The sequence below is a fragment of the Oncorhynchus mykiss genome, chromosome 24, assembly GCF_013265735.2.
Source record: "Oncorhynchus mykiss isolate Arlee chromosome 24, USDA_OmykA_1.1, whole genome shotgun sequence".
In the NCBI taxonomy this organism is placed as follows: domain Eukaryota; kingdom Metazoa; phylum Chordata; class Actinopteri; order Salmoniformes; family Salmonidae; genus Oncorhynchus; species Oncorhynchus mykiss.
In genome coordinates, this window is record NC_048588.1 from 20,203,791 (window position 1) to 20,227,858 (window position 24,068).

A 24,068-nucleotide genomic window follows, 5' to 3' on the forward strand; every position below is an offset into this window, starting at 1 on the left:
GGCTTTAGCTGAACAGACACCGTGAATAAGATGTGATGTGTCTCACAGCCAGGGTTTTTGCATTCACTATGATCTTTTCCTCTCTAAACCTGTGTGGTTTTGTGGGTGCGTACATTGCCTATTGTAACAGCAGCCTTGAAGTCAGTGCTTACCCAACCATTCGTGCTAGCATAACACAACGCAAAATCATGATTATACTGATATTGGTTGTTTCGTTCAAAACCTTTGAACCCCTTTAAATCTATTTTGGATGACTGTGGGAGGCTGAGATGTCACTGTTGTTGTATAATGGTTCGGTTCCATTTTCTTGGGTGAAAAATGCTGTTCTGTGGTCATTTATATTTTGCTATGTCAAACATCAGAGTGACTTTAAAGTGTCATGGTGACATAGCGATAGTTCGTTGCTTTATTGGTTTCTTTGTTCATTTTTTTGATTAATAAAGGATGCCGGTATTCTGCACAGATATATAGCACAGGTCTGTACAACTTGCAGGGAAAACTTTGTATATGTGACGTGTTTAGAGTGAGAGATGGCAGTTGGCGGGGCTGCTGGGCAAAGTCAGAGGTGTGCATCTCTAACACAACCACGGACAGTGAGTGGCACCTGAGACAGGCAGGGGCAGAGTTCTCTGTCAGCTTCTATGTTTTCTGTTTCATTTCTGCTCTTAGAATGAAGACATTACTTTCGTGTTACAGAGAGGACTTGAAGTTCCAATTGAAGAACTTATAAACACGTATTGCAAATGCTTTCAGACAAACATGATGCAATCTTTGCAAGATCCTCACATACATCAGCCTCCTTACCAACTAGCCCTTGAATACCAGAAAATCACACTGTGAACTCACCATGGGAGCGTCTGAACGTGTCAGGCTACTGTGTGTCTGTGTGTGTGTGTATATGTGTGTGTGTGTGTATATGTGTGTGTGTGTGTGTGTGTGTGTGTGTGTGTGTGTGTGTGTGTGTGTGTGTGAGCCACATCTGCTCGCGTGCGTGTGTGTACGTGCCTGCATACATGTGTGTGTGTGTGTGTGCTTGTACTCAGGGGTGCAAAAGGCCCATGTTAATATTCTGAGCATGGAATCAGCCATATCCAGGGAGAGGTTGTCATATCTGACCTTCGGTGTCTGTTTGTATGTTCCATCAATAGGGTGCAGTTAAACCTCCTCTGGCCATGGGAAAACTGTTTAAGTGGGGATACATATAGAATCCTCTTTGACTACAGTATATTGAAGGAACAGTCTGTAGATGTATTAACATGTTTCTGTCTGCCACTGAGAGGAATTAGCCTGAGCATTCCCTTTGGTGCTATAGGTAAGTGTTTTCACAGATATTCCACAGGCAACTAGATACCTGGATTAAGCCATATCTGAGAAAACGGTGGGGTACCAGAGCAGCTCTCTCTGTTTAGCTATAGCTGCTCTTGACACCTCTCTCTACACCTCCCTCTAAAGCGCTCTGCTGCAGGCAACTATACAGATAGCTGGAGTGTTACATTTTCTCCAGGGTTTGCACAGTGTACTACACTGAGTATACAAAACATTAAGAACACCTTCCCAATATTGAGTTGCACACCCCCCTTTTGCCCTCAGAACAGTCTCAATTCGTCAGGGCATGGACTCTACAAGGTGTCAAAGCATTCCACAGGCATGCTGGCCCATGTTGACTCCAATGCTTCCCACAGTTGTGTCAAGTTGGGGCTCCCGATTCCAGGCTGAATCACAACCGGCCGTGATTGGGAGTCCCATAGGGCGGCGCACAATTGGCCCAGCGTCGTCCGAGTTAGGGTTTGGCTGTCATTTTAAATACGAATTTGTTCTTAACTGACTTGCCTAGTTAAATAAAGGTTTAATAAAAAAATAAAAAAGTTGGCTGGATCTCCTTTGGATGGTGGACAATTCTTGATACACATGGGAAACTGTTGAGTATGTAAAACCCAGCCTGGTTGCAGTTCTTGATACAAACTGGTGCATCTGGCACTTACTACCATACCCCGTTCAAAGGCACTTAAATCTTTTGTCTAGCCCATTCACCCTCAGAATGGCACACATACACAATCCATGTCTCAATTGTCTCAAAGCTTAGAACATTTTATTTAGCCTGTCTCCTCCCCTTCATTTACACTGATTGAAGTGGATTTAGCAGGTGACATCAACAAGGGATCATAGCTTTCTTCTGGATTTACCTGATCAGTCTATGTCCTGGAAAGAGCAGTTGTCCATAATGTTTTGTACACTCAGTGTATATTGATATGTTTTGTTTATGAGCTTGAACTATTATGAATCATTAGTTATAAAAGAGACGTGAAGGGAGCCATAATGAAGCTTGGTAGGGGCTGAGTGAGGGAAAAGGAACACGTGGTGGTACTGATAAGGGGAGGAACCGTTTAAGGCCCATATCACTCAGCTCCTTGCCTAGCAATAAGGATGCAATGTGTAGCGATAACGAGGAGGCTCCATCCAAGGTGGGGTCTGTATACTACCACGGGAGAAACCATGTCTTTGTCTAATGCAGCTGTATTGACTCTCTGGGATGAATAAACTTGGTTTAAAGCTTTCATAGTGTCTGTTGAGTTTGTACTTTGAAAATTAGAACCTAACAATATTATGGTATTTGAATTGAGGTTGAGACAAAGATGACATGAACCAAGCATGAGTGAGCAGGGTTACTACAGTAATATCACATTCAAATCCCAGATTCAATGTACAATATTTCAATTTTTTAAAGCTGTTTATTTGGAAAATGTAAACATAGGAGATTGTGAGCAGTAATTGTGGCTAGACATGGGCTAGAACACAAATCTTAGACGTCACTGAAGGTAACTGGACAGTGTTCTTACTTTTGAGAAGAGGTCTTAAACCATCTGATGGCTTGCTGTTTGGAAAATGATGACCACAGCGGCCAATCTGTGTTCCTTGGGTCTACTCAGTAGGTGCTGGCTTTTCCACCAAATGTCCTTTAAGAAGAAGGTCTGCATCCCTCCTCCCAGCCTTTTAATTAAATGAAAGCACAGTGGGACATACACTCACACACACACACACGCGCGCCAGAAGCTGAGTCACTGAGGAGAGGAGACTGCCTGGGCCGCACAGCATCCCAGCATCCTCCTCCTGCTGTTGCCACACATGCGTTGTGAACACACACACAGATAACATGCGATAAGCTGCAGATCATGGCCAGAAATAAGAAGGAAAAATGTTTCCTTGACAGCATAGAGAGGGAATGTTACCTTTCCCCAAATGCTATTATACCCAGCAGCCTGGAAAGAGAGGCTGCTCTCTTCCACCCTCAGCAAGAGAGACCGTCTCCAGAGATATCAGTCTGGCTCACAGAGTGTACTGCAGCTCTGTGGATTCACCCAGATGACAGCCTGCTGAACACTGCTAGTATTGTCTGAAAGCATGCACATACTATCTAATGCTCAGATAGTTTGTAGATTTTACTATCTGTCAGGTAATACATTCATACAACAGCATATCAGACATTTGTATATTCTGTCTAAGTCTAAGGAATATGTGTTAGAAGAGGAGGAGAGCAGGCCCAGACAAGGACAGGCTTTATTTGGAGGACGGTGGGCCTGTCTGGCCTCATCCTCTATGATTGACAGATTGCGGTGGAGGCTGCCACTTGCTGGGAATAGCATCACACGCATTTCCCCTGAAATCTGTCTATCAGTGCTGTCTAAGCAGAGAGACAGCCATGACATCTAATCACAGCCTGGCTGGCACCTCATAACTCCTGCCTAATGTGCTCCAGGTACAGGGGAGTATTGGGGATGGGGGTAGCAGGGGGAGCAGTGGACAAGAAACAGGACCAGCGGGTATTTATAGTAGTCCTGTCTGTGGCTGTACACTTTGCCACATTAATATAGTTTTAAACTAGGCTGAGAATATAGATATATTACATCCTCACTCCTCATACTATAACATCAATTATTTTTTTTCAGTCGACTTTCTGTATGATTTGTAATCTGACATGTACCTTTATTATTATGTGCTGATTTGTGATTTGTCTCCTGTGGGGATTCAGGCTGAGAGAGTATAACAAGGACATGCCTTCCATTCAGGTTAGGTCAAAGACGATACCTCAGGCAAGAACACTAGTGTGTGCCTGCTTGCTCTTTACGAAATTGTCCAATTAGATGTTAGCCTGCATCAATAGGCTTACTATAACAAGCTGTGATGTTAGAAATAGGATGCCGATAAGACTATGCATTCAGTGGAGTTGTTTTATGAATGGCGGTTGGTCTGTGTGTGTGAATGATGGTAGCTATCCCCAGGGTAGGGCCCCATGGAGCTGCTCTGAGCCCACTCAGAGCGGTGCTATGAGTCCAGGGTGCCCAGGGTGGTGCCGTGGGGAGTTGAGAACATGCCAGTCTCCCTTGGCCTGCTGGTGTGAGATACCAGTCTCTGGTGGCTGGCCACTGTTCCGAGCGTGCGAATTCCAGTGTGCCCCAGGGCTCTCAGGGGACCTTCACTAGGCTGAGGCTGCTCTACCCCTGGGCTGGCAGGAATCTCAAACAGAGAGAGGTGGGAAAAACAAGTCCACAGATAGCTAACTAGCTACCCCTGAGCTGTTCCATATTAATATCCCCCAAACGACTGAAACTTTACAGTAGTTGTAAAAGAGGTGCTGAAAAGTTTAGATTTTTTTTGTGTGGCGTTGTAAAGCTATACACTCTAAAATACATTGGAATTTTCAGTATTTCAGTTGACACATATTCGGGATTTATGCCAGTCTCTAAAATTAAAAAGAGGAAGCGCTTAAACCAGTGGATTATGACTCATCCAAAATGAGATGAGTTTTGACAGAGTTACCTTCCGTGTGGGAATTATGAATGAATGTGTCCGTCTTATCACTAATATGGGCCTCTGCTTACAATTGTTCTGTCTTATCATGAATATGGGCCTCTGCTTACAATTGTTCTGTCTTTCTTTTTTCCTTTCCTCTCCTCCTCCTTCTCTACTGCTGCAACAGGAGCCGCTGAGACCTTGTCAGGTACTTTTGATTTTCCTCTAATGTTCATCTGACGATGTCTGATGCCATTTGCTCCACTTGCTCTTTATTTATTTGTGAAAAGCATCGAGTTGTGTGTTCATGTGCTGTGCAATCTCGACAAACGTATGTCAATCTACTGCCAAAGTGATTGTATTTGTATAGCACAGCTATTGTGCATAGAGACCATTTCAGCTAAGACTATGTCAGATGGTGGCAGAGTACATTCTACATTCCCTGTTGTTAATGGCTACTGTCACTATGTTTACTGTTTGTGCATTCTAATTTTGTCTATGTCTAGTGTTCTATTGGTTGACCCATGACTGGTATGTACTGTACAAAGTGACTATGGTAGCCTACACTAAACCAAAGCTAAACATTCTGTATTGTGAAAGCCCATGTCTACCACCACTATAGGCTAGAAGCTCCCCTAGTCTCTCTGTCACACTTAAGAAGACACAACGAGCACAAAGAGCCTCTAACCTGCCAATACAGTGGAACATGAGATTGAGCAGTCCCCAACATTGATCTGCAGTGAACATGGCACAATCTGCATAAGATAATAGAGTACAGGAGAGATGCTTTTCCGAGGGGAAATGTCTCTGTACATCTCTATTCAGTCAAAGCCTTGTCAAAGCAGCATCAGACATCTGACATCAGATCAGAAACATGATGAAACTTGAGATTGTCTTCAGAGATAAAAGAGATTACATTAGAAGGCCAAAAACTTTAGAAGCCCTGCTACGATGCAGAGGAGCCTTGAAACAGTGAAGCACTAATAAAGCCCAATGATATGATTGCTTTTTACTCACAGATGTTCTTGAAAGAGCTTCCCTTCTTAGAGAGCAGGGCTTAATGACTGAGCTGGACATGTATGTAGCTCATGAGGCATTGAATGGGAGTGTGAGAAAGAGAGCTATTTTCATTCTTAATGACTGGTTCCTCTTTGAAAAGGACAGGGCCGCTCACATCCGTGACTCAGGGGAGAGGAATCAGGGGCCTGGCGCTGTCCTGCTTTCCACTGCCCCTTTCATGTCTTTCGGTGAAAAAATAAAAAGAGAGAGAGAAGTTCAAAGAAAAAAGGAATTTGAATCAAAAGGTGCCCTTTCCTAACTTCTTGGAAGGAATGAAGAGAGGAACTTAGATTATATTTCTTGATTTCAACCCCCAACTACTAAATGTTAGAGTTTCTTCTCGGTGTCTTGCGTTATGTGCTGCTTGTTGATGGGGCCCATCTCAGGCCGCTGCTGTAACATCCCGGCATTTGAGTTCACAGACCTCTGAAGTCCCTGTAATTAATTATCTTTGACTGTGTCATTCAGTGTGTTCTGACGTAGGAACAGGAGGACAGCCATGTGTGTCAATACTGGCTCTTTGCACTCCGAGACAGTTGCTAGAATGAGGGTGAATTTATCAGCCAGTCGTCTGCGCCACATATCTCTCTCTCCTCCCGCCTACCCCTCCCACCACCAGAAATGAATGACTGCCTCTCCTCATTTGCACCGAATCATGACCAGGATGCTGAGGCAATTGAAAATGTTTACTAGAATTGCAAAAACCCCTCCATGTTCCGCAAAGTGGCCTGTTTTCCATTTGATGGGATTACTAATCACAGTGCCATTATTTATGTGTGTTTTGAATTGGAGATGAGCCATGGATATTGGAGAGGACCCAACCCTGCTAAGGGCTGCTGAAACCGTGCTTCTACACCTGCATTGCTTGCTGTTTGAGGTTTTAGGCTGGGTTTCTGTACAGCACTTTGAGATATCAGCTGATGTAAGAAGGGCTGTATAAATACTTGAAATATATATATTTCATATAATATATGAAATATATTTCATTTGATTTATGGATATTTTCTCTAGCAGTCCCTTTCCTCTCAGTCCAACAGATTGGGAACAGAATAACCTTTCTTTGAGGCTTCTTCGTGTTGCTGTTTTGACTGCCAGCAAGATCACTTTAACAAAACCGAAATAAAAACAACACTTCAAACTGTTTTGGGCTCCTCTGCTGGGGTAGGCCTACTTACTATAAGTATGTCAGAGCAGCCTTTCGGGTTTCAGTCAGACACACTCAAATTAATTACACACTTCCACATTCCAACATTGGAGCACACTTAATAAACAAGAATTTGATTGTGTTATAATGAGTTAATTATGGACCAATTCGCCTTTAGAGTATTTCGCTATGCTCTAGTAGTCCACTATACATTCACACTTCAGAGGTAGTTGAAAACAGAGGCTTCTAATAATAAAACAAATACAGATTCCTAAAACATCACAGATACTCAATTAAGACAGTTTAAAAACAGGACACTTCCATGGAGTAGAAAAAAAGGATTTCCTTACAATAGGATAACACTCACATACCTCAAGATACTACCCATTTAGTACAGAATGTATTTGTCACATACACATCGTTAGCAGATGTTAATGCGAGTGTAGCGAAATGCTTGTGCTTCTAGTTCCGACAATGTAGTAATAACCAACGAGTAATCTAACTTAACAATTCCAAAACTACTACCTTATACACACAAGTGTAAAGGGATAAAGAATATGTACATGAAGATGTATGAATGAGTGATGGAACAGAACGGCATAGGCAAGATGCAGTAGATGGTATCGAGTACAGTATATACATTTGAGATGAGTAATGTAGGGTATGTAAACAAAGTGGCATAGTTTGAAGTGGCTAGTGATACATAAAGATGCAGTAGATGATATAGAGTACAGTATATACATATACATATGAGTAATGTAGGGTATGTAAACATTATATTATGTAGCATTGCTTAAAGTGGCTAGTGATATATTTTACATCAATTTCCATCAATTCCCATTATTACAGTGGCTGGAGTTGAGTCAGTGTGTTGGCAGCAGCCACTCAAGGTTAGTGGTGGCTGTTTAACAGTCTGATGGCCTTGAGATAGAAGCTGTTTTTCAGTCTCTCGGTCCCTGCTTTGATGCACCTGTACTGACCTCGCCTTCTGGATGATAGCGGGGTGAACAGGCAGTGGCTCGGGTGGTTGTTGTCCTTGATGATCTTTATGGCCTTCCTGTGACATCGGGTGGTGAAGGTGTCCTGGAGTTCAGGTAGTTTGCCCCCGGTGATGCGTTGTGCAGACCTCACTACCCTCATTACCCACTACCACCCTCACTACCCTCTGAAAGTGATACAACCCGACAGGATGCTCTCGATTGTGCATCGGTAGAAGTTTGTGAGTACTTTTGGTGACAAGCCAAATTTCTTCAGCCTCCTGAGGTTGAAGAGGCGCTGCTGCGCCTTCTTCACGACACTGTCTGTGTGGGTGGACAAATTCAGTTTGTCCGTGATGTATACGCCGAGGAACTTAAAACTTACTACCCTCTCCACTACTGTCCCATCGATGTGGATAGGGGGGTGCTCCCTCTGCTGTTTCCTGAAGTCCACAATCATCTCCTTTGTTTTGTTGCCGTTGAGTGTGAGGTTATTTTCCTCACACCACACTCCGAGGACCCTCACCTCCTCCCTGTAGGCCAATATCAATATCAACGTCAATATCAATGTCCATTTTCAGTCATCACCATCCTGTGTTGTGTGTGTGCTTGATGAACCAATATCTGTGATGTGGAATGAAATGAAAAGTTCATTGCTACAGACAGGTCTGAGGTGTATTTCTCCACAGGAGGTTCATTTCTTGCTGGTCGCTGCATTCTCTCAGCTCATTTGAATCCTGTTAGTTTGGCTGTCTATTCCCATTATCACTATCTGAAAACGCAGGGGCTTTTTTCCACTTTGTAAATGTCAGCCCGGTTTGGAGGTGTCTGACGACTCAGGCATGCAAATGTGCTTTGGATGTTTTCTTCAGGCTGTTGCTGGGAGTCTTGTTCCTCTCCTGGTGCTAATCCGAGACATTTAAAAGCATTCTCCATTCTTCTTCTTATGCCTTTTGGCTCCTGCCGAATAGCACAAGGTGACTTTTGATTTATCCCCTCCCTCACCTGGAAGGCTGAAAACAAACCTTTTTTCTTTGTGAAAACCAAATGGATGCTTGGTTTCTGGCTTTAATGATGAGGACATGACCAGGTAGGCACAGGTGTGGCAATACTCAGTCAGTGGCTGACTCAGTGGGTGACTCAGTGGGTGACTCAGTGGCTGACTCAGTGGGTGACAAGGCTGTTGTTCCTAAGAGATGGAGAATAAAGCCCTGTGCTCATAGACTCAGATGGAGAGCTGTAATTCAACTCTGTCTGTCTGTCTCTCTCTCTTTCACCTCTCTCTCTCTTCCACCTTCCCTCTCTTCCCTCTCTTCCACTACCCCCCTTTCCTTCTGTGTCTCTCCGTCCTTCCCTGTCTCCTTTCTTCTCCTTTTCTCTCAGATGGAGAGCTTTAATTCAGCTCCGTCTGTCTCCCTCCCTCTCGCTCCTTCTCTCTTTCTCTCTCTAACTCTCCTTCTTTCTCTTTGTGTGTGAGAGGTAGTGCTTACAGCCCATCTGGCAGAGAGTCACAGGACCCACTCTGAACTGAGAGATCAATAACGTCAACCAGTGCAAATCACATCAAATCAAATTTGATTTGTCACATGCGCCGAATACAACAGGTGCTTACTTACAAGTCCTTAACCAACAATGCTTTAAGAAGTTAAAAAGAAAAATGTGTTAGGTAAATATAGATAAGTAGAAAAATTGAAAATAAAAGTAACAAATAATTAAACAGCAGCAGTAAAATAACAATAGCGGGGCTATATACAGGGGGTACCAGTACAGAGTCAATGCACCAGTTAGTCGAGGTATTTGAGGTAATATGTACATGTGGGTAGAGTTAAAGTGATAAACAGAGAGCAGCAGCAGTGTAAAAAGAGGGGTCTGGGTAGCCCTTTGATTAGCTGTTCAGGAGTCTTATGGCTTATGGCTTATAAGCAGTTAAGAAGCCTTTTGGACGTAAACTTGGTGCTCCGGTACCGCTTGCCGTGCGGTAGCAGAGAGAACAGTCTATGGCTAGGGTGGCTGGCGTCTTTGACAATGTTTGGGTCTTCCTCTGACACCGCCTGGTATAGAGGTCCTGGATGGCGGGAAGCTTGGCCCCAGTGATGAACTGGGCCGTACGCACTACCCTCTGTAGTGGCTTGCGGACGGAGGCTGAGCCGTTGCCATACCAGGCAGTGATGCAACCAGTCATGCTCTCGATGGAGCAGCTGTAGAACCTTTTAAGGATCTGAGGACACATGCCAAATATTTAGGCTTTGTCATGCCCTCTTCACGACTGTCTTAGTGTGTTTGGACCATGATAGTTTGTTGGTGATATGGACACCAAGGAACTTGGAACTTGAACTCAAGGAACTTGAACTCAACCTGCTCCACTGCAGCTCCATCGATGAGAATGGGGAAGTGCTTGGTTCTCCTTTTCTTGTAGTCCACAATCATCTCCTTTGTCTTGATTATGTTGACGGAGAGGTTGTTGTCCTGGCACCACACGGCCAGGTCTCTGACCTCCTCCCTATAGGCTGTCTCATCGTTGTTGGTGATCAGACACTGTTGTGTCATCGGCAAACTTGATGAGGGTGTTGGAGTCGTGCCTGGCCATGCAGTCATGAGTGAACAGTGAGTACAGGAGGGGACTGAGCACGCACCCTTGAGGGGTCCCTTTGTTAAGGATCAGCGTGGCGGTTGTGTTGTTACCTACCCTTACCACCTGGGGGCGGCCTGTCAGGAAGTCCAGGATCCAGTTGCAGAGGGAGGTGTTTCTTCCCAGGGTCCTTAGCTTAGTGATGAGCTTTGAGGGCATTATGGTGTTGAATGCTGAGCTGTAGTCAATGAATAGCATTCTCACATAGGTGTTCCTTTTGTCCAGGTGGGAAGGGCAGTGTTGAGTGCAATAGAGATTGCAATATCTGTGGATCTGTAGGGGCAGTATGCAAATTGGAGTGGGTTTAGGGTTTCTGGGATAATGGTGTTGATTTGAGCCATGACCAGCCTTTCAAGGCACTTCATGGCTACAGACGTGAGTGCTACGGGTCAGTAGTCATTTAGGCAGGTCACTTTAGTCTTCTTGGGCACAGGGACTATGTTGGTCTGTTTGAAACATGTTGGTATTATAGACTCAGTCAGGGACTGTAATTGTGGCAATAACATTTAATAAAATCCATTATTATTATTCCAAATCAAAAATGGATGATAATAGCAATAGCATAGACTAAGATTAGACTGCACTATATTTATTATTTAAGTAATTCACTCTTATTTTTTATTTTTTTACCTCTTCAGTGGCCACAATCTCAGTGGTGAGATCACTGTATGTCCTCCGGTGTAGGGCAGGGTCTAGGTGAGACAGGGACTTGAACCTTGGATATAGTGCAGCTGATTTATGTGGGTAGTCTTGTATATTAGGGGGTATCTAGGGTTCTGGTCCTCTCTAATGGCAGCCTTGATATCTCTAGTGATGGTGCTGTCTTCCTCACTTGGGGCCATGGATTGTAGAATCCTTGTTTTCAGAGGTAGGATCATGGACACAGACGATGCAGTTTCAGTCCTCAATAGGGTTGTAACCGTTTTGAGGGGTTTGAGCACCTGGAGATCCTCCTCTGCCACGTTCACATCATCATCAGCCAAGGTGATGATGTCTTCATTTTTTTTCAGGGTCTTGTCTGTCAGTGCAGAGTATACAGCTGCCTGCTGCTCAAGATAGTGCTCCAACATCTCAAGTGGAGTTCCATCTTGTTGTGACATTGTGTATGAGCTTGTGGGTCGGTAGCTGTAGCATTTCTTGCTTGGTCTTAAGCACATGAGCGGCTGTTGTCCTTCGGTGGAAAAAGGAAACCACCTTCCTGATCCTCCCAAGGAGGCGGTCCATCTTGTTCACTGAGATTCCCCTTTAGGATGCACATTGATCACATGTGCAAAGCAAGCTATCTGTGGCCCCAGTCCAGCTTATATCACTGCATTTACTTGGGTCTTGGCATTATCTGTGGTGGTTGGGATATTGCTATTGGGCCTCTCTAGCTTCCACTCTGCTACTGCTCCTAGCAGTACCTGCGCCAGATTTGTGCCTGTGTGACTCTCATAGAGGGGGCGTGTCTGTAGCGCCGGACTTAGCATCTCCCACTCCTCTGTGGTGTAGTGAGCAGTCACAGTCACGGATCTTTCCATTGCCCTGGAGGGCCCACCCGTCTGTGGTAAGGGCAACAGAGGATGCCATGGATAATTTGTCGACATATTGGGATTTCGTAGCCTGGCTCAAGCACTTTCACCATAGTTTTAAACCCTTTGTTTTCCACAACAGAATATGGCCTCATGTCTGCTGCGTTAAACATCCAAATAGATTTGGTGATGGCTTTAACCCAGTCTGATTCTGCAGCAAATGGCTGCTTATATACCGCTGTGAAAAGTTGTTGTCTCTTGGCTGAGTTGGCTCCCGTCACTGACACACCAGGGTGGTGACGCTTTAATGTGTTGCCATGAACAATGTATTTCCATGATCATACGGCTTTCTTGTGGCACAATGCCTACACAACGTAATGGTGTTGTCCACCACCCTTCTTCCGTTATCATATTTGACAGAGAAGCCAAAATACTCTGATACATGAGACTTATGAAGCGGGAGGCTTTTCCAGTTCTTCAGCTCGTCCCACTAGCCATGGTTGTCACTGCTATTTTTTCTTCTTTGCTTTTTGCAACGTGAGCATCCAGGATTGATTCGTTGGGATTCAACACTCCCCGTTCACGTGACCAGTACACACATCTTTTCACTGCAACTCTGCATCGAGATTTAAGGAATTATTACTTTTAAAAGCAACAGTGGCAGTAAAACTGTATTTCACACAATGATGGTTAAACTTTGCAATTGATCCGTGGTTCCCATGTGTGTCCCGAACCGTGGGGGGTGATCCGTACGAATCACGGATCAACTACGGTGCGTTACACCACTACTATAAGGGCACAAGGCGAGACCCAAATGCAGACACAGGAGGCAGATGGTTGGACTCTGACATGGTGCACACTGCGACAAAGGCAGAGATGTCAGGAGAGGGCGGGAGAGGGCATCAGGCTTCACATTTTCGGACCCTGGGCGGTAGGAAATGGTTAAGTTGAATCTTGTAAACAATAAAGCCCACCAGGTCTGCCTGGAGTTAAGGCACTTGGCTGTACGGAGATATTCCACATTTTTTATGGTCGGTCCAAACCAAGAATGGCTGTTCTGCTCCTTCCAGCCAGTGCCTCCATTCTTCCAGGACCATCATGACCGCCAGGAGTTCTCGGTTGCCTACGTCGTAGTTCCTCTCTGCAGGATTGAGACGATGGGACAAGGAAGGCACAGGGATGGAGCTTTTGGTCCTGGGCAGATTGCTGGAACAGGATGGCCCCCACTCCAACATCTGAAGCATCAACCTCTACCACAATTTGATGGACGGATTCAGATGGACAAGGATGGGTGCTGTGGTGAACCAATGCTTCAGGTCCACGAAGGCTCTGTCGACCACTGGAGACCATGTGAACGTTACTTTGAGAGAGGTGAGTGCAGAGAGGGGGGCAGCCAGGGTGCTGTAGCCCCGAATGAAACAGCTTTCACAAACAATTGGTTATCCAGGAGGCGCTGAAGGGCTTGTCTGACATGAAGAATGTGTTCTTCAGCAGACTGTGAAAAAAACAGGATGTCGTCAAGGTAGACAAACACAAAACGGTTTAACACGTCGTTTACCAGAGCCTGGTAGACAGCGGGGGCGTCGGTGAGTCCAAACGACATGACCAGGTACTCATAATGTCTGCTGGCTGTGTTAACAGGGCAAGTGGCTTTATAATGTCCCACCCTTCCACAGTACAGACAACAGTTAGAAGCCTACATGAGCGTTCCCCAACCGATAACCTAGGTCTTCCCAGTTTCATGGGCTCAGGAGTATCCAACTCGCCCGTCGCCGATGATTCTCTGGGAACCTTGGGTGTTTTCGGCTCTCCTCGGAAATACAAACTTCGGGGATTTCTGTAATCCTTCGGATGGTCACCAGCATCAGCAGACGAACGAGCGTTCCAGAGACCCAACCTCCTCACACACCAGCATTCTCATAGGCGCCCATCAATTCTAATCGCTATGGCGAGGAGGGAATTTTGGTCCTGTGGTATTTCCCGAGCTGTGAGCTCATCCTTTATCCCCTCCAACAGTCTGTGGAGGAAGATTTTAAACAGAGTCTCCAGATTCCAGGAACTCTCGGCGGTCAATGTGCAAAAATCTACTGCGTAGTCTGTCACACTACGGGAGTTCTCATGTACCTGCAGTAGTTTTCGAGCTGCCTCCCTCCCGGGCACCGGAGAATCGAAAACCTTCCTCACTTCTGCCATGAATTCCTCCAGGCTATGGCACACAGCGGATTGCACTCCTACACAGCCGTTGCCCAGGAGAGCGCCCTTCCGGACATTAGCAGGATTACATTTATTAAATTGTTTTTACACTATTTTCGATCGGTCCGACAGGAACAAAGAGGGCTGGAATTCAGAAATGAGAGAGCACTAGGAAAGCGATCACCAGGATCACCTGCATAACGCTCCAGAGGAGGAAAGCGGGGTTCTCGAGAAGCCGGGGTAGGTTGAACAAATCCACTAGTAGTAGAAAGTTTACTGGTTGGTTGGGAGGTCTCAGAGGTGGCGGGCTGCATATGTGCTAACTCACTAATTTGCTCCATGATAGCCTTGAACCCTTGGTCATGGCGTTCGGTCAGGGAACGAAGCCCTTCCAAAAGGTCCAGCAGTAGATCCTCATGCCGCCCAATGGTGGCTCCCTACAGGGAGACAGCGTGACAGAGCTGGTCCAAGTCTGCTGGGTCTGTCATGGCCAGTTCGTACTATAAGGGCACAAGGCGAGACCCAAATGCAGACACAGGAGGCAGATGGTTGAGCTCCAATATTTATTACAACAAAAGTGGTAGGCAAATGGCAGGTTGGGGACAGGCGAGAGTTCATAAACCAGGTCCAAACAGTACCAGGCGATAGGCAGGCTTGAGGTCAGAACAGGCAGAGTGGTCAGGCAGGCTTCGGCATCAGGACAGGCAAGGGTCAAAACCAGGAGGGCTAGGAAAAACATAAGATATTACAGTTTTTAATGTCCCGTTGGTTTGGATATACATGATCGTAGTTTGTTTATTTTATTATCAACTGATTGTACGTTGGCTAATAAGACCGATGGTAAAGGTAGATATTCGTCCACGGTACCTTTGTCTCTTTCTCCTGCGAATTATTGGGATGAGGGCCTTGTCAGGCGTCTGAAGTAAATCCTTCCCATCCGACTCGTTGAAGAAAAAGGTATTCCTACAGTGCTCCACGGGACCTAAATCACTGTCCTGATATCTAGATGTCACGCCCTGACCTTAGAGATCCTTTTATTTCTCTATTTGGTTAGGTCAGGGTGTGACTAGGATGGGCATTCTAGTTTTTTGTTTCTAGGTTGGCCTAGTATGGTTCCCAGTCAGAGGCAGCTGTCTATCGTTGTCTCTGATTGGGGATTATATTTAGGCAGCCTTTTTCCACCTGTTGTGTGTGGGATATTGTTTTTGTATTGTAGCCTTTTTGCACTACAAAGCTGCACGTTCGTTTTGTTACTCTTTATTGTTTTGTTGCTGGTTCACATTAAATAACATGAGGAACGCCTTCCACGCTGCACATTGGTCCAATCCTTCCAACAACGATCGTTACACTAGAAGCTATTTTCGGGCATAAGACTTGGTGGCGGAAACATTATATACAAAATAACTTACAAATAACGTGAAAGGCCACAATAGCACAATTGGTTACAGGATCGTAAAACAGCAGCCATCTCCTTCGGCGCTATTATTCTAGGCCCTTCTACTGTATTAGGAGGATTAGGAATGTGACTGCAAGTACAGTCAACATATGTCTATAGCAGTCAGGCTGTGTTCATGTCTCTGTGGGTGTGCTGAAGTATTATGCTGTTCAAATCCGTGGTCTGTTATTGTGCCAATGCTTTTTTGTGTGTCTCAATCCCCAAATTATTAACATTATACAATGAAAAAAAATCTGAATGGCAGTAATTCTAGACCTTTCATGTGTTGTCCTCCTCCTCTTGTCCATCTGTCTGTGTCCAGTTGAAGGTCAAAACCTGGGGACTGATAATGTGTCAGTGATCGAGGGGGAGATGGCGACCATCAGCTGCAGGGTGAAGAACAATGATGACTCAGTCATCCAGCTCCTTAACCCCAACAGACAGACCATCTACTTCAGAGACGTCAGACGTAAGTGCTTCTCATAGAGATCCTATTAAATTATTAGAGGGGTTATGTCATAAACCCTCAAAGTTCCATAATGGGGCAAAAATGGCAGCCATCTTGGTCAGTGATAAATCCAAAAAACGTTCTATTTGGAATTAATGGAAGTAGAGGCATACCGTAGGTGATGCATTTCCTGCTATTACTTATTGTGGAAAATGCAAGTAAGGCATGTGATGTATCAGAAATTGTGTAAACAAATTATTATTGTCATATAATTATAAATAAAGTTTATTCAGGTTTTATATCAATTTTCTGCATAAATAGCCTCTAAAATATATGTAAACAGATCATAAATGTCTCAGATTTGGTTTACTTGAAAAGCTGTGAGTGCTATTATGTTATACAATTCTAGTACTTGTTGCATTTACAGCTTGTCTAAATCCTATTATCAACTGATTGGTGCCAGTGTATGGCTGTGGATTGACTGCATTTTTTTAATGGAATGTTGGCATATTGGCAGTTAAAGGAGATGTTTCCTTTTCACAAACAAATCTGAAATTGTATGTAATGGCATGTTATAGAAGGATCCAGACAACTATTTTGTGATTTCACATGTTTTTGAGAGACTTACCACAAACAGAAAATCACTTCCTCATCCTCATTGTGCAGTATAAGGGTCTTGAGAAAACATCAACAAATTCTTCAAAAACACCCAACTACATCCTTTTAGATACGGCAAAGCTCTCAGTATAGTGATGCCGGTCTTTAGATGTTGTACACGTGAAATTGTGTAGTTCTGAACTTTATCCTCAATATTATATTCCCTTTTGCTCGACTCAAGCCATTTCCCCTATCGAGCTGTTGTTCCATTTTCCATGTAGCCTGCTGCATGTAACTGCCAAAATAAAGGAAACACCATCCTAAAGTGTTTAAATAGGGCATTGGGCCACCATTAGCCGCCAGAACAGCTTCATTGTGCCTTGGCATATATTCTACAAGTGTCTGGATCGTCCTGTATGGAAGCACCCCATGCTTTCACTTCGTATCCGTCATTTACTCTAGTGTTTCCTATATTTTGGCAGTTTTTTAAATTTTTTACATTTTATTTTTACTTACTAGGCAAGTCAGTTAAATTAAGAACAAACTCTTATTTTCAATGACAGCCTAGGAACAGTGGGATAGCTGCCTGTTCAGGGGCAGAACAACAGATTTGTACCTTGTCAGCTCAGCGATTTGAACTTGCAACCTTCCGGTTACTAGTCCAACACTCTAACCACTAGGCTACCCTGCCGCCCCAGTTGGCAGTTACACATAGAATGGATGGAGAGGTATCACTCGAGTTGCAAAAAAATGGAATATAACATTGCGGATAAAGTTTGGAATGACAGAATCTAAAGCCCTTTGTTCATGTTTTTTCATACTATACAATGGGGATAAGGAAGGGATTTGCTGTTTGGGATAAGTTTCTCAAAAACATGAAATCACAAAAAAAAGGTGTCTGGATCCTCCTATAACATGATATTTACATCAAAAATATAGATGTGGTTGTAAAAAAGGGAACTAATCCTTAAATCTGAAAATGCTATGGAATGATTTTTCTAAAACGACCTGGCTAGCTATCTAACACATCCTTTCTAGTATTCTATTTTGTTGCTTCACTGGACACTCCCCCATCATACTGGATACTCTCAACAGGAACAACATCGCTGGATACTCTACCGTTAGACTGACCATTTCATTAGACACATTTCCAAAAGATGACACAGGTTATCTCCCTCTTGAACCATATCTCAGGGTCTCATCTCAAGTACCATATTTCAGGGCCTCTTGTACTAAAATAAATCACTCTTTAAGGTTTTGGCAGTTTATGGCAACTCATCAGTTATGATGCTATTGGTGACGGCTTCATATTTCAAGGACTAGATTACAATACTGATATAAATAGGATGCTTTCTGTCCTTGATTTAATGTTTAATTGGCCATTGAGTTGATTTATTAATCATTTTGTTAATGCAGATAATCTCTTAGATTAGGAATCTAAAGAGAATCTAAGATTAGGACAATGTTTATGCATGAGCATATGGCTTCCTCTAGGTTCAACCTCAGTTTGCATGAGTTTCACTTGTTTGTGTCTTGGAATGGAGCCAACCTTCAAGGTGATATGAGAAACACTTCTTCTTGTTTTCATATTTCATCTCCATCCAAAATGATTTCACAAGTCTGAGTGGTATCCAGATTGGTGTTCTAATTTTCCACTGTATGGCAGAACATTACAGAAGGCTGAGTGTACATCTCTGTCATGTTTGCATTGCTAATGTAATTTATGTGTTTTACCGCGTTAAGAGAGAGAGGAGAGATTAAAATAAAGATAACACAATGACACCCGTGACAGCCTTGAATGCAACACAAATAGAATGGTGTGTGATCTATAAAATCTGTGTTTGAAAGAGCTCTGGCCTCACATCTTTTCTCTATTTAGTCTCATATTCCACACAGCCTCTTTAACAGTTTGTCATTTTACCACTTATCCCATTTTAAAACCAACTCACACTGGCAGCAAGGAAAATGGCTGAAGTGCAATAGTCAAGTGTAATTACAGAAACAGTTGGGTATCAGTAAATTGGCTGGAGTTAGTATCAGATATGAGTCAGAGCTCTGATCATATCTAACTGCTGCTCCCGGTTGAACATTACACCCGCAGTGGAGCCTGGTAAATCCCAGGGCAGCAGGTCTATTCTGGGCTGGGCTCCCAGAAGGCTGTGTTTTGTGGTGACCCCCCTCTGACTAGTGACATTGTTACCTGTTACCAGGCCTCTCTCTACAGAGTCAGCCCTTTGTGTATGAGGAGGAAAACAACCAGGAACAACACAGTCACACAGGGAAAACAACAGACACAAACAGAAACAGACACTTACACAAAACACTCTACCAGGACAATAATACCCAACATTTACCGTAGGGCTACACATCCCCCATCAAATCTACAAAAAAAATGATCCGTCTGCTTCTTTTGGTTTAAATACCATAGAGTTTCTCAACAGAGCTATCAAGTCCACTCACTGTCAACCACCTGGGAAGTTACTGTTCCAGCAATACTAACACAGTAACACTGTCCCTGAACCTGACGCTAGAGACCCAATGTCAAGGCTTTTGCTGATGCTTTATATTTTTGGCCTAGTGCTCCAATAATTAGGGATTGAGGAAACAAACCAACTTTATGGATGTCATCATCAATTCAACCTTTATAGCTCACATACAGTACATCAAATCAAATCCAATCAAATTGTATTTGTCACATGTGCCGAATACAACAGGTGTAGAGCTTATTTTACATACAAGCCCTTAACCAACAATGATTTAAGAAGTTAAGAAAAAATCATGTTAAATAAAAAATAGTTAAGTAAAAAAAAATAGAAGATAAAAGTAACAAATAATTTAACAGTAGCAATAAAATAACAATAGCGAGGCTATATACAGGGGGTACCGGTACAGAGTCAACGTGCGGGGGCACCGGTTAGTCTAGGTAATTGAGGTAATATATACATGTAGGTAGAGTTAAAGTACATTACACCTGATGTAGAGGGCAATGATCCAACTTTACTTATTGATTGTATTTTTTGTTGTTTTACAGTGCAACCCTGATGTTGGCCACAGCCTCTTTATAATCTCAACACACTTGAGTAATCACCTGTCAATGAACAAACTGCTTCATGCCAGCTAATTCCTCCCTAGCAAGGCCTTTGACTCTCAAAGCTATGCCAAGGCTCATCGCTATGCTTTGAGGAGAGACTTCCAAAGACTCCTCAAATTATGAGACAGGATTGGGAATGAGGTCTCATATAGGAAGATGCTCAAAGGCCTCTGTAATGATCAAGATGCTGCCTGACATGGAGCTCTGACAGGAACGAACACTCCCCATGTTTTAAAGATAGGCTGAATAGATTGAGTTCTTTAGCTCCGCGCTAATAGAAGACCTGATAAGGAATGGGTAGGTCAAAACATCATTACACACTCCAAAGAACCATATGGGGGTATTTATGTAAAACAGTGTTCAAGTGGGGGGTTAACTGACGTGGAAAAAGATGTCGCTAAATGTAAGATGTAGGATGTTAAGCTAGGTTGCCACACTCAAAGCTAACTCGAGCAACACCACACTTATATGGCACGCCAGTCCAAACTACAGATTTTTTTTCAAAAGAGCTACTTTTTTATTTAGTATGGACCTCAAGTTCTTGTGATTGAATACATAATGTATGTTACAGTACTTCTCCTTTCCCAGAATATGTGAGGTCTTCATGGGCACTTCTCCTATTTTCCTGCCCAGGGAGTGCTCTGTAGACTGGAGAGATTAAACTGTTTATAAATCAACTTTTATGAATCATTCTGAAACTCACTTTTCTTTTTAGAGACCTGGGTTGTAAATGCTGAGGCTTTTTACCATTTAGGAGGCTTTTTTCAGCATAACTACTAGCTATATGAATACAGACCAAATACTTTTACTGCACTATTTCAGTATGTCTCTCTGTTCTCTCTGTTTGTTCCCTCTCGCTCTCTCTCTGTTTCTCTCTAACTGTTTCTCTCTCTCTGTTTCTCTCTCTTTGTTTCTCTCTCTGTTCACTCTCTTTCTTTCTCTCTCTCTCTGTTTCTCTCTTTCTGTTTCTCTCTCTTTCTCTCTTCCTGTTTCTCTCTCTGTTTCTCTCTCTTTCTGTTTCTCTCTTTCTGTTGCTCTCTCTCTGTCCCTCTTTTGTTTCTCTCTCTTTTGATTCACTCTCTCTGTTTCTCTTTGTTTCTGTTTCTCTTTCTGTTTTTCTCTCTCACTGTTTCTCTCTCATTCTGTTTCTCTCTCTCACAGACACACACACATACCACAAACACACACATGTGTGTGTGTCTCCCAGTCCTAACTGTCTGTCTGGTATCTGTTTCTCCTCAGCCCTGAAGGACAGCCGGTTCCAGCTGGTGAATTTCTCCGACAATGAACTGCGGGTGTCTCTGTCCAACGTGTCTCTCTCAGATGAGGGACGCTATGTGTGCCAACTCTACACAGACCCTCCTCAGGAGGCCTACGCAGACATCACTGTGCTGGGTAGGTTTACACACACATGCCTAAACTCTCATGCATGAGTGTACGCCTGCATGTATACACAAGTAACGTACACACACACACACACGGCACTACGTATGTACACAACATGTTATGTATGCCCATTACATGGTGCCAAATTCATAACTTAGACATTGCTTTCTACCACACTCTCATGCATCCTATATAAACTGTGAATATACAATTGTTTGAATGTATGTATTTTCTTAATTCATCTTGTTATATTGAGTCCCACTGTCCCACTGTCAGCCAATTAGGCACTTACAGTGCTCAATAGCATGGTAATGAATAGGAACAGATGCTGCTATGGATAACAGAATATATCTATCTCAGACTGGCTTTGATGACTGACTGTTGAGTGTGTGAATCCTACTGAATGTTAACTTGGATGCTCTAAATAGTTCCCTATTGAGAGTCATTTGTGCCAAACAGTGGAGCTACGGCGTGAAATTACACTAATACTACAGCTGTATTATACTGGCCGACATCCTAGGGGATTGAAAAGGAATTAAGTACACTTCAAAGTAATTACTCTGCTTTTAGAAATGAAATCTAATAGCAAAAAGTGAGAACTACAGGTGATTTTTAGGCGCTCTTGACGTGACACATCTTTCTGAGTTTTCTACAAGCGTCTCAGTCTGGTTTCCCTATGTGAGAGACAGCGGAATAAGTAATCAAGGTTGGACATGCTTAGCTTGTGTTCATTGGTCATGCTACTATATATGTTTTGATTATGTAAGGGGAAATTGGAGCCTATAGCTTATAGCATAGTGGAACAGGACATTATAGCCTATAGCATAGTGGAACAGGACATTATTGCCTATAGCATAGTGGAACAGGACATTATAGCCTATGGCATAGTGGAACAGGACATTATAGCCTATAGCATAGTGGAACAGGACATTATAGACTATAGCATAGTGGAACAGGCCATTATGGCCTATAGCATAGTGGAACAGGACATTATAGCCTATAGCATAGTGGAACAGGACATTATAGCCTATAGCATAGTGGAACAGGACATTATAGCCTATAGCATAGTGGAACAGGACATTATAGCCTATAGCATAGTGGAACAGGACATTATAGACTATAGCATAGTGGAACAGGCCATTATGGCCTATAGCATAGTGGAACAGGCCATTATAGCCTATAGCATAGGGTCATTATAGCCTATAGCATAGGGTCATTATAGCCTATAGCATATAGCATAGTAGAACAGGACATTATTGTCTATAGTATAGTGGAACAGGACATTATAGCCTATATCATAGTGGAACAGGACAGTATAGCCTATAGCATAGTGGAACAGGACATGATTGTCTATAGCATAGTGGAACAGGACATTATAGCCTATAGCATAGTGAAACAGGACATTATAGACTATAGCATAGTGAAATAGGACAGTATAGCCTATAGCATAGTGAAACAGGTCATTATAGCCTATAGCATAGTGGAACAGGACATTATAGCCCATAGCATAGTGGAACAGGACATGATAGCCTATAGCATAGTGGAACAGGACATTATAGCCTATAGCATAGTGGAACAGGACATTATAGCCTATAGCATAGTGAAACAGGACATGATAGCCTATAGCATAGTGGAACAGGACATTATAACCTACAACATAGTGGAACAGGACATTATAGCCTACAGCATAGTGGAACAGGACATTATAGCCTATAGCATAGTGGAACAGGACATTATAGACTATAGCATAGTGGAACAGGCCATTATAGCCTATAGCATAGGGTCATTATAGCCTATAGCATAGTGGAACAGGACATTATTGTCTATAGCATAGTGGAACAGGCCATTATGGCCTATAGCATAGTGAAACAGGACATTATAGACTATAGCATAGTGAAATAGGACATTATAGCCTATAGCATAGTGAAACAGGTCATTATAGCCTATAGCATAGTGGAACAGGACATTATAGCCTATAGCATAGTGGAACAGGACATGATAGCCTATAGCATAGTGGAACAGGACATTATAGACTATAGCATAGTGGAACAGGACATTATAGACTATAGCATAGTGGAACAGGACATTATAGCCTATAGCATAGTGGAACAGGACATTATAGCCTATAGCATAGTGGAACAGGACATTATAGACTATAGCATAGTGGAACAGGCCATTATGGCCTATAGCATAGTGGAACAGGACATTATAGCCTATAGCATAGTGGAACAGGACATTATAGCCTATAGCATAGTGGAACAGGACATTATAGCCTATAGCATATTGGAACAGGACATTATAGCCTATAGCATAGTGGAACAGGACATTATAGACTATAGCATAGTGGAACAGGACATGATAGCCTATAGCATAGTGGAACAGGACATTATAGCCTATAGCATAGTGGAACAGGACATTATAGACTATAGCATAGTGGAACAGGACATTATAGCCTATAGCATAGTGGAACAGGACATTATAGCCTATAGCATAGTGGAACAGGACATTATAGACTATAGCATAGTGGAACAGGCCATTATGGCCTATAGCATAGTGGAACAGGACATTATAGCCTACAACATAGTGGAACAGGACATTATAGACTATAGCATAGTGGAACAGGACATTATAGCCTATAGCATAGTGGAACAGGCCATTATAGCCTATAGCATAAGGTCATTATAGCCTATAGCATAGGGTCATTATAGCCTATAGCATATAGCATAGTAGAACAGGACATTATTGTCTATAGTATAGTGGAACAGGACATTATAGCCTATATCATAGTGGAACAGGACAGTATAGCCTAT

At 43.2% G+C, this 24,068-nt stretch overlaps 1 protein-coding gene across 3 annotated transcripts in view; it reads left to right on the forward strand.

The window, feature by feature from the left end:
* Window positions 1-24,068, forward strand: part of LOC110503961 (cell adhesion molecule 1) — a 156,821-nt gene that overhangs the window by 101,327 nt on the left and 31,426 nt on the right. For 2 of the 3 annotated variants that reach the window (XM_021582640.2, XM_021582643.2), the window contains exons 2-4: window positions 4,976-4,996; window positions 16,059-16,205; window positions 21,115-21,267. In XM_021582640.2, the coding sequence (XP_021438315.1) occupies window positions 4,976-4,996; window positions 16,059-16,205; window positions 21,115-21,267 (321 nt within the window). The remainder of the gene's footprint in view (window positions 1-4,975; window positions 4,997-16,058; window positions 16,206-21,114; window positions 21,268-24,068) is intronic. The other variant, XM_021582642.2, reaches the window with a different exon arrangement.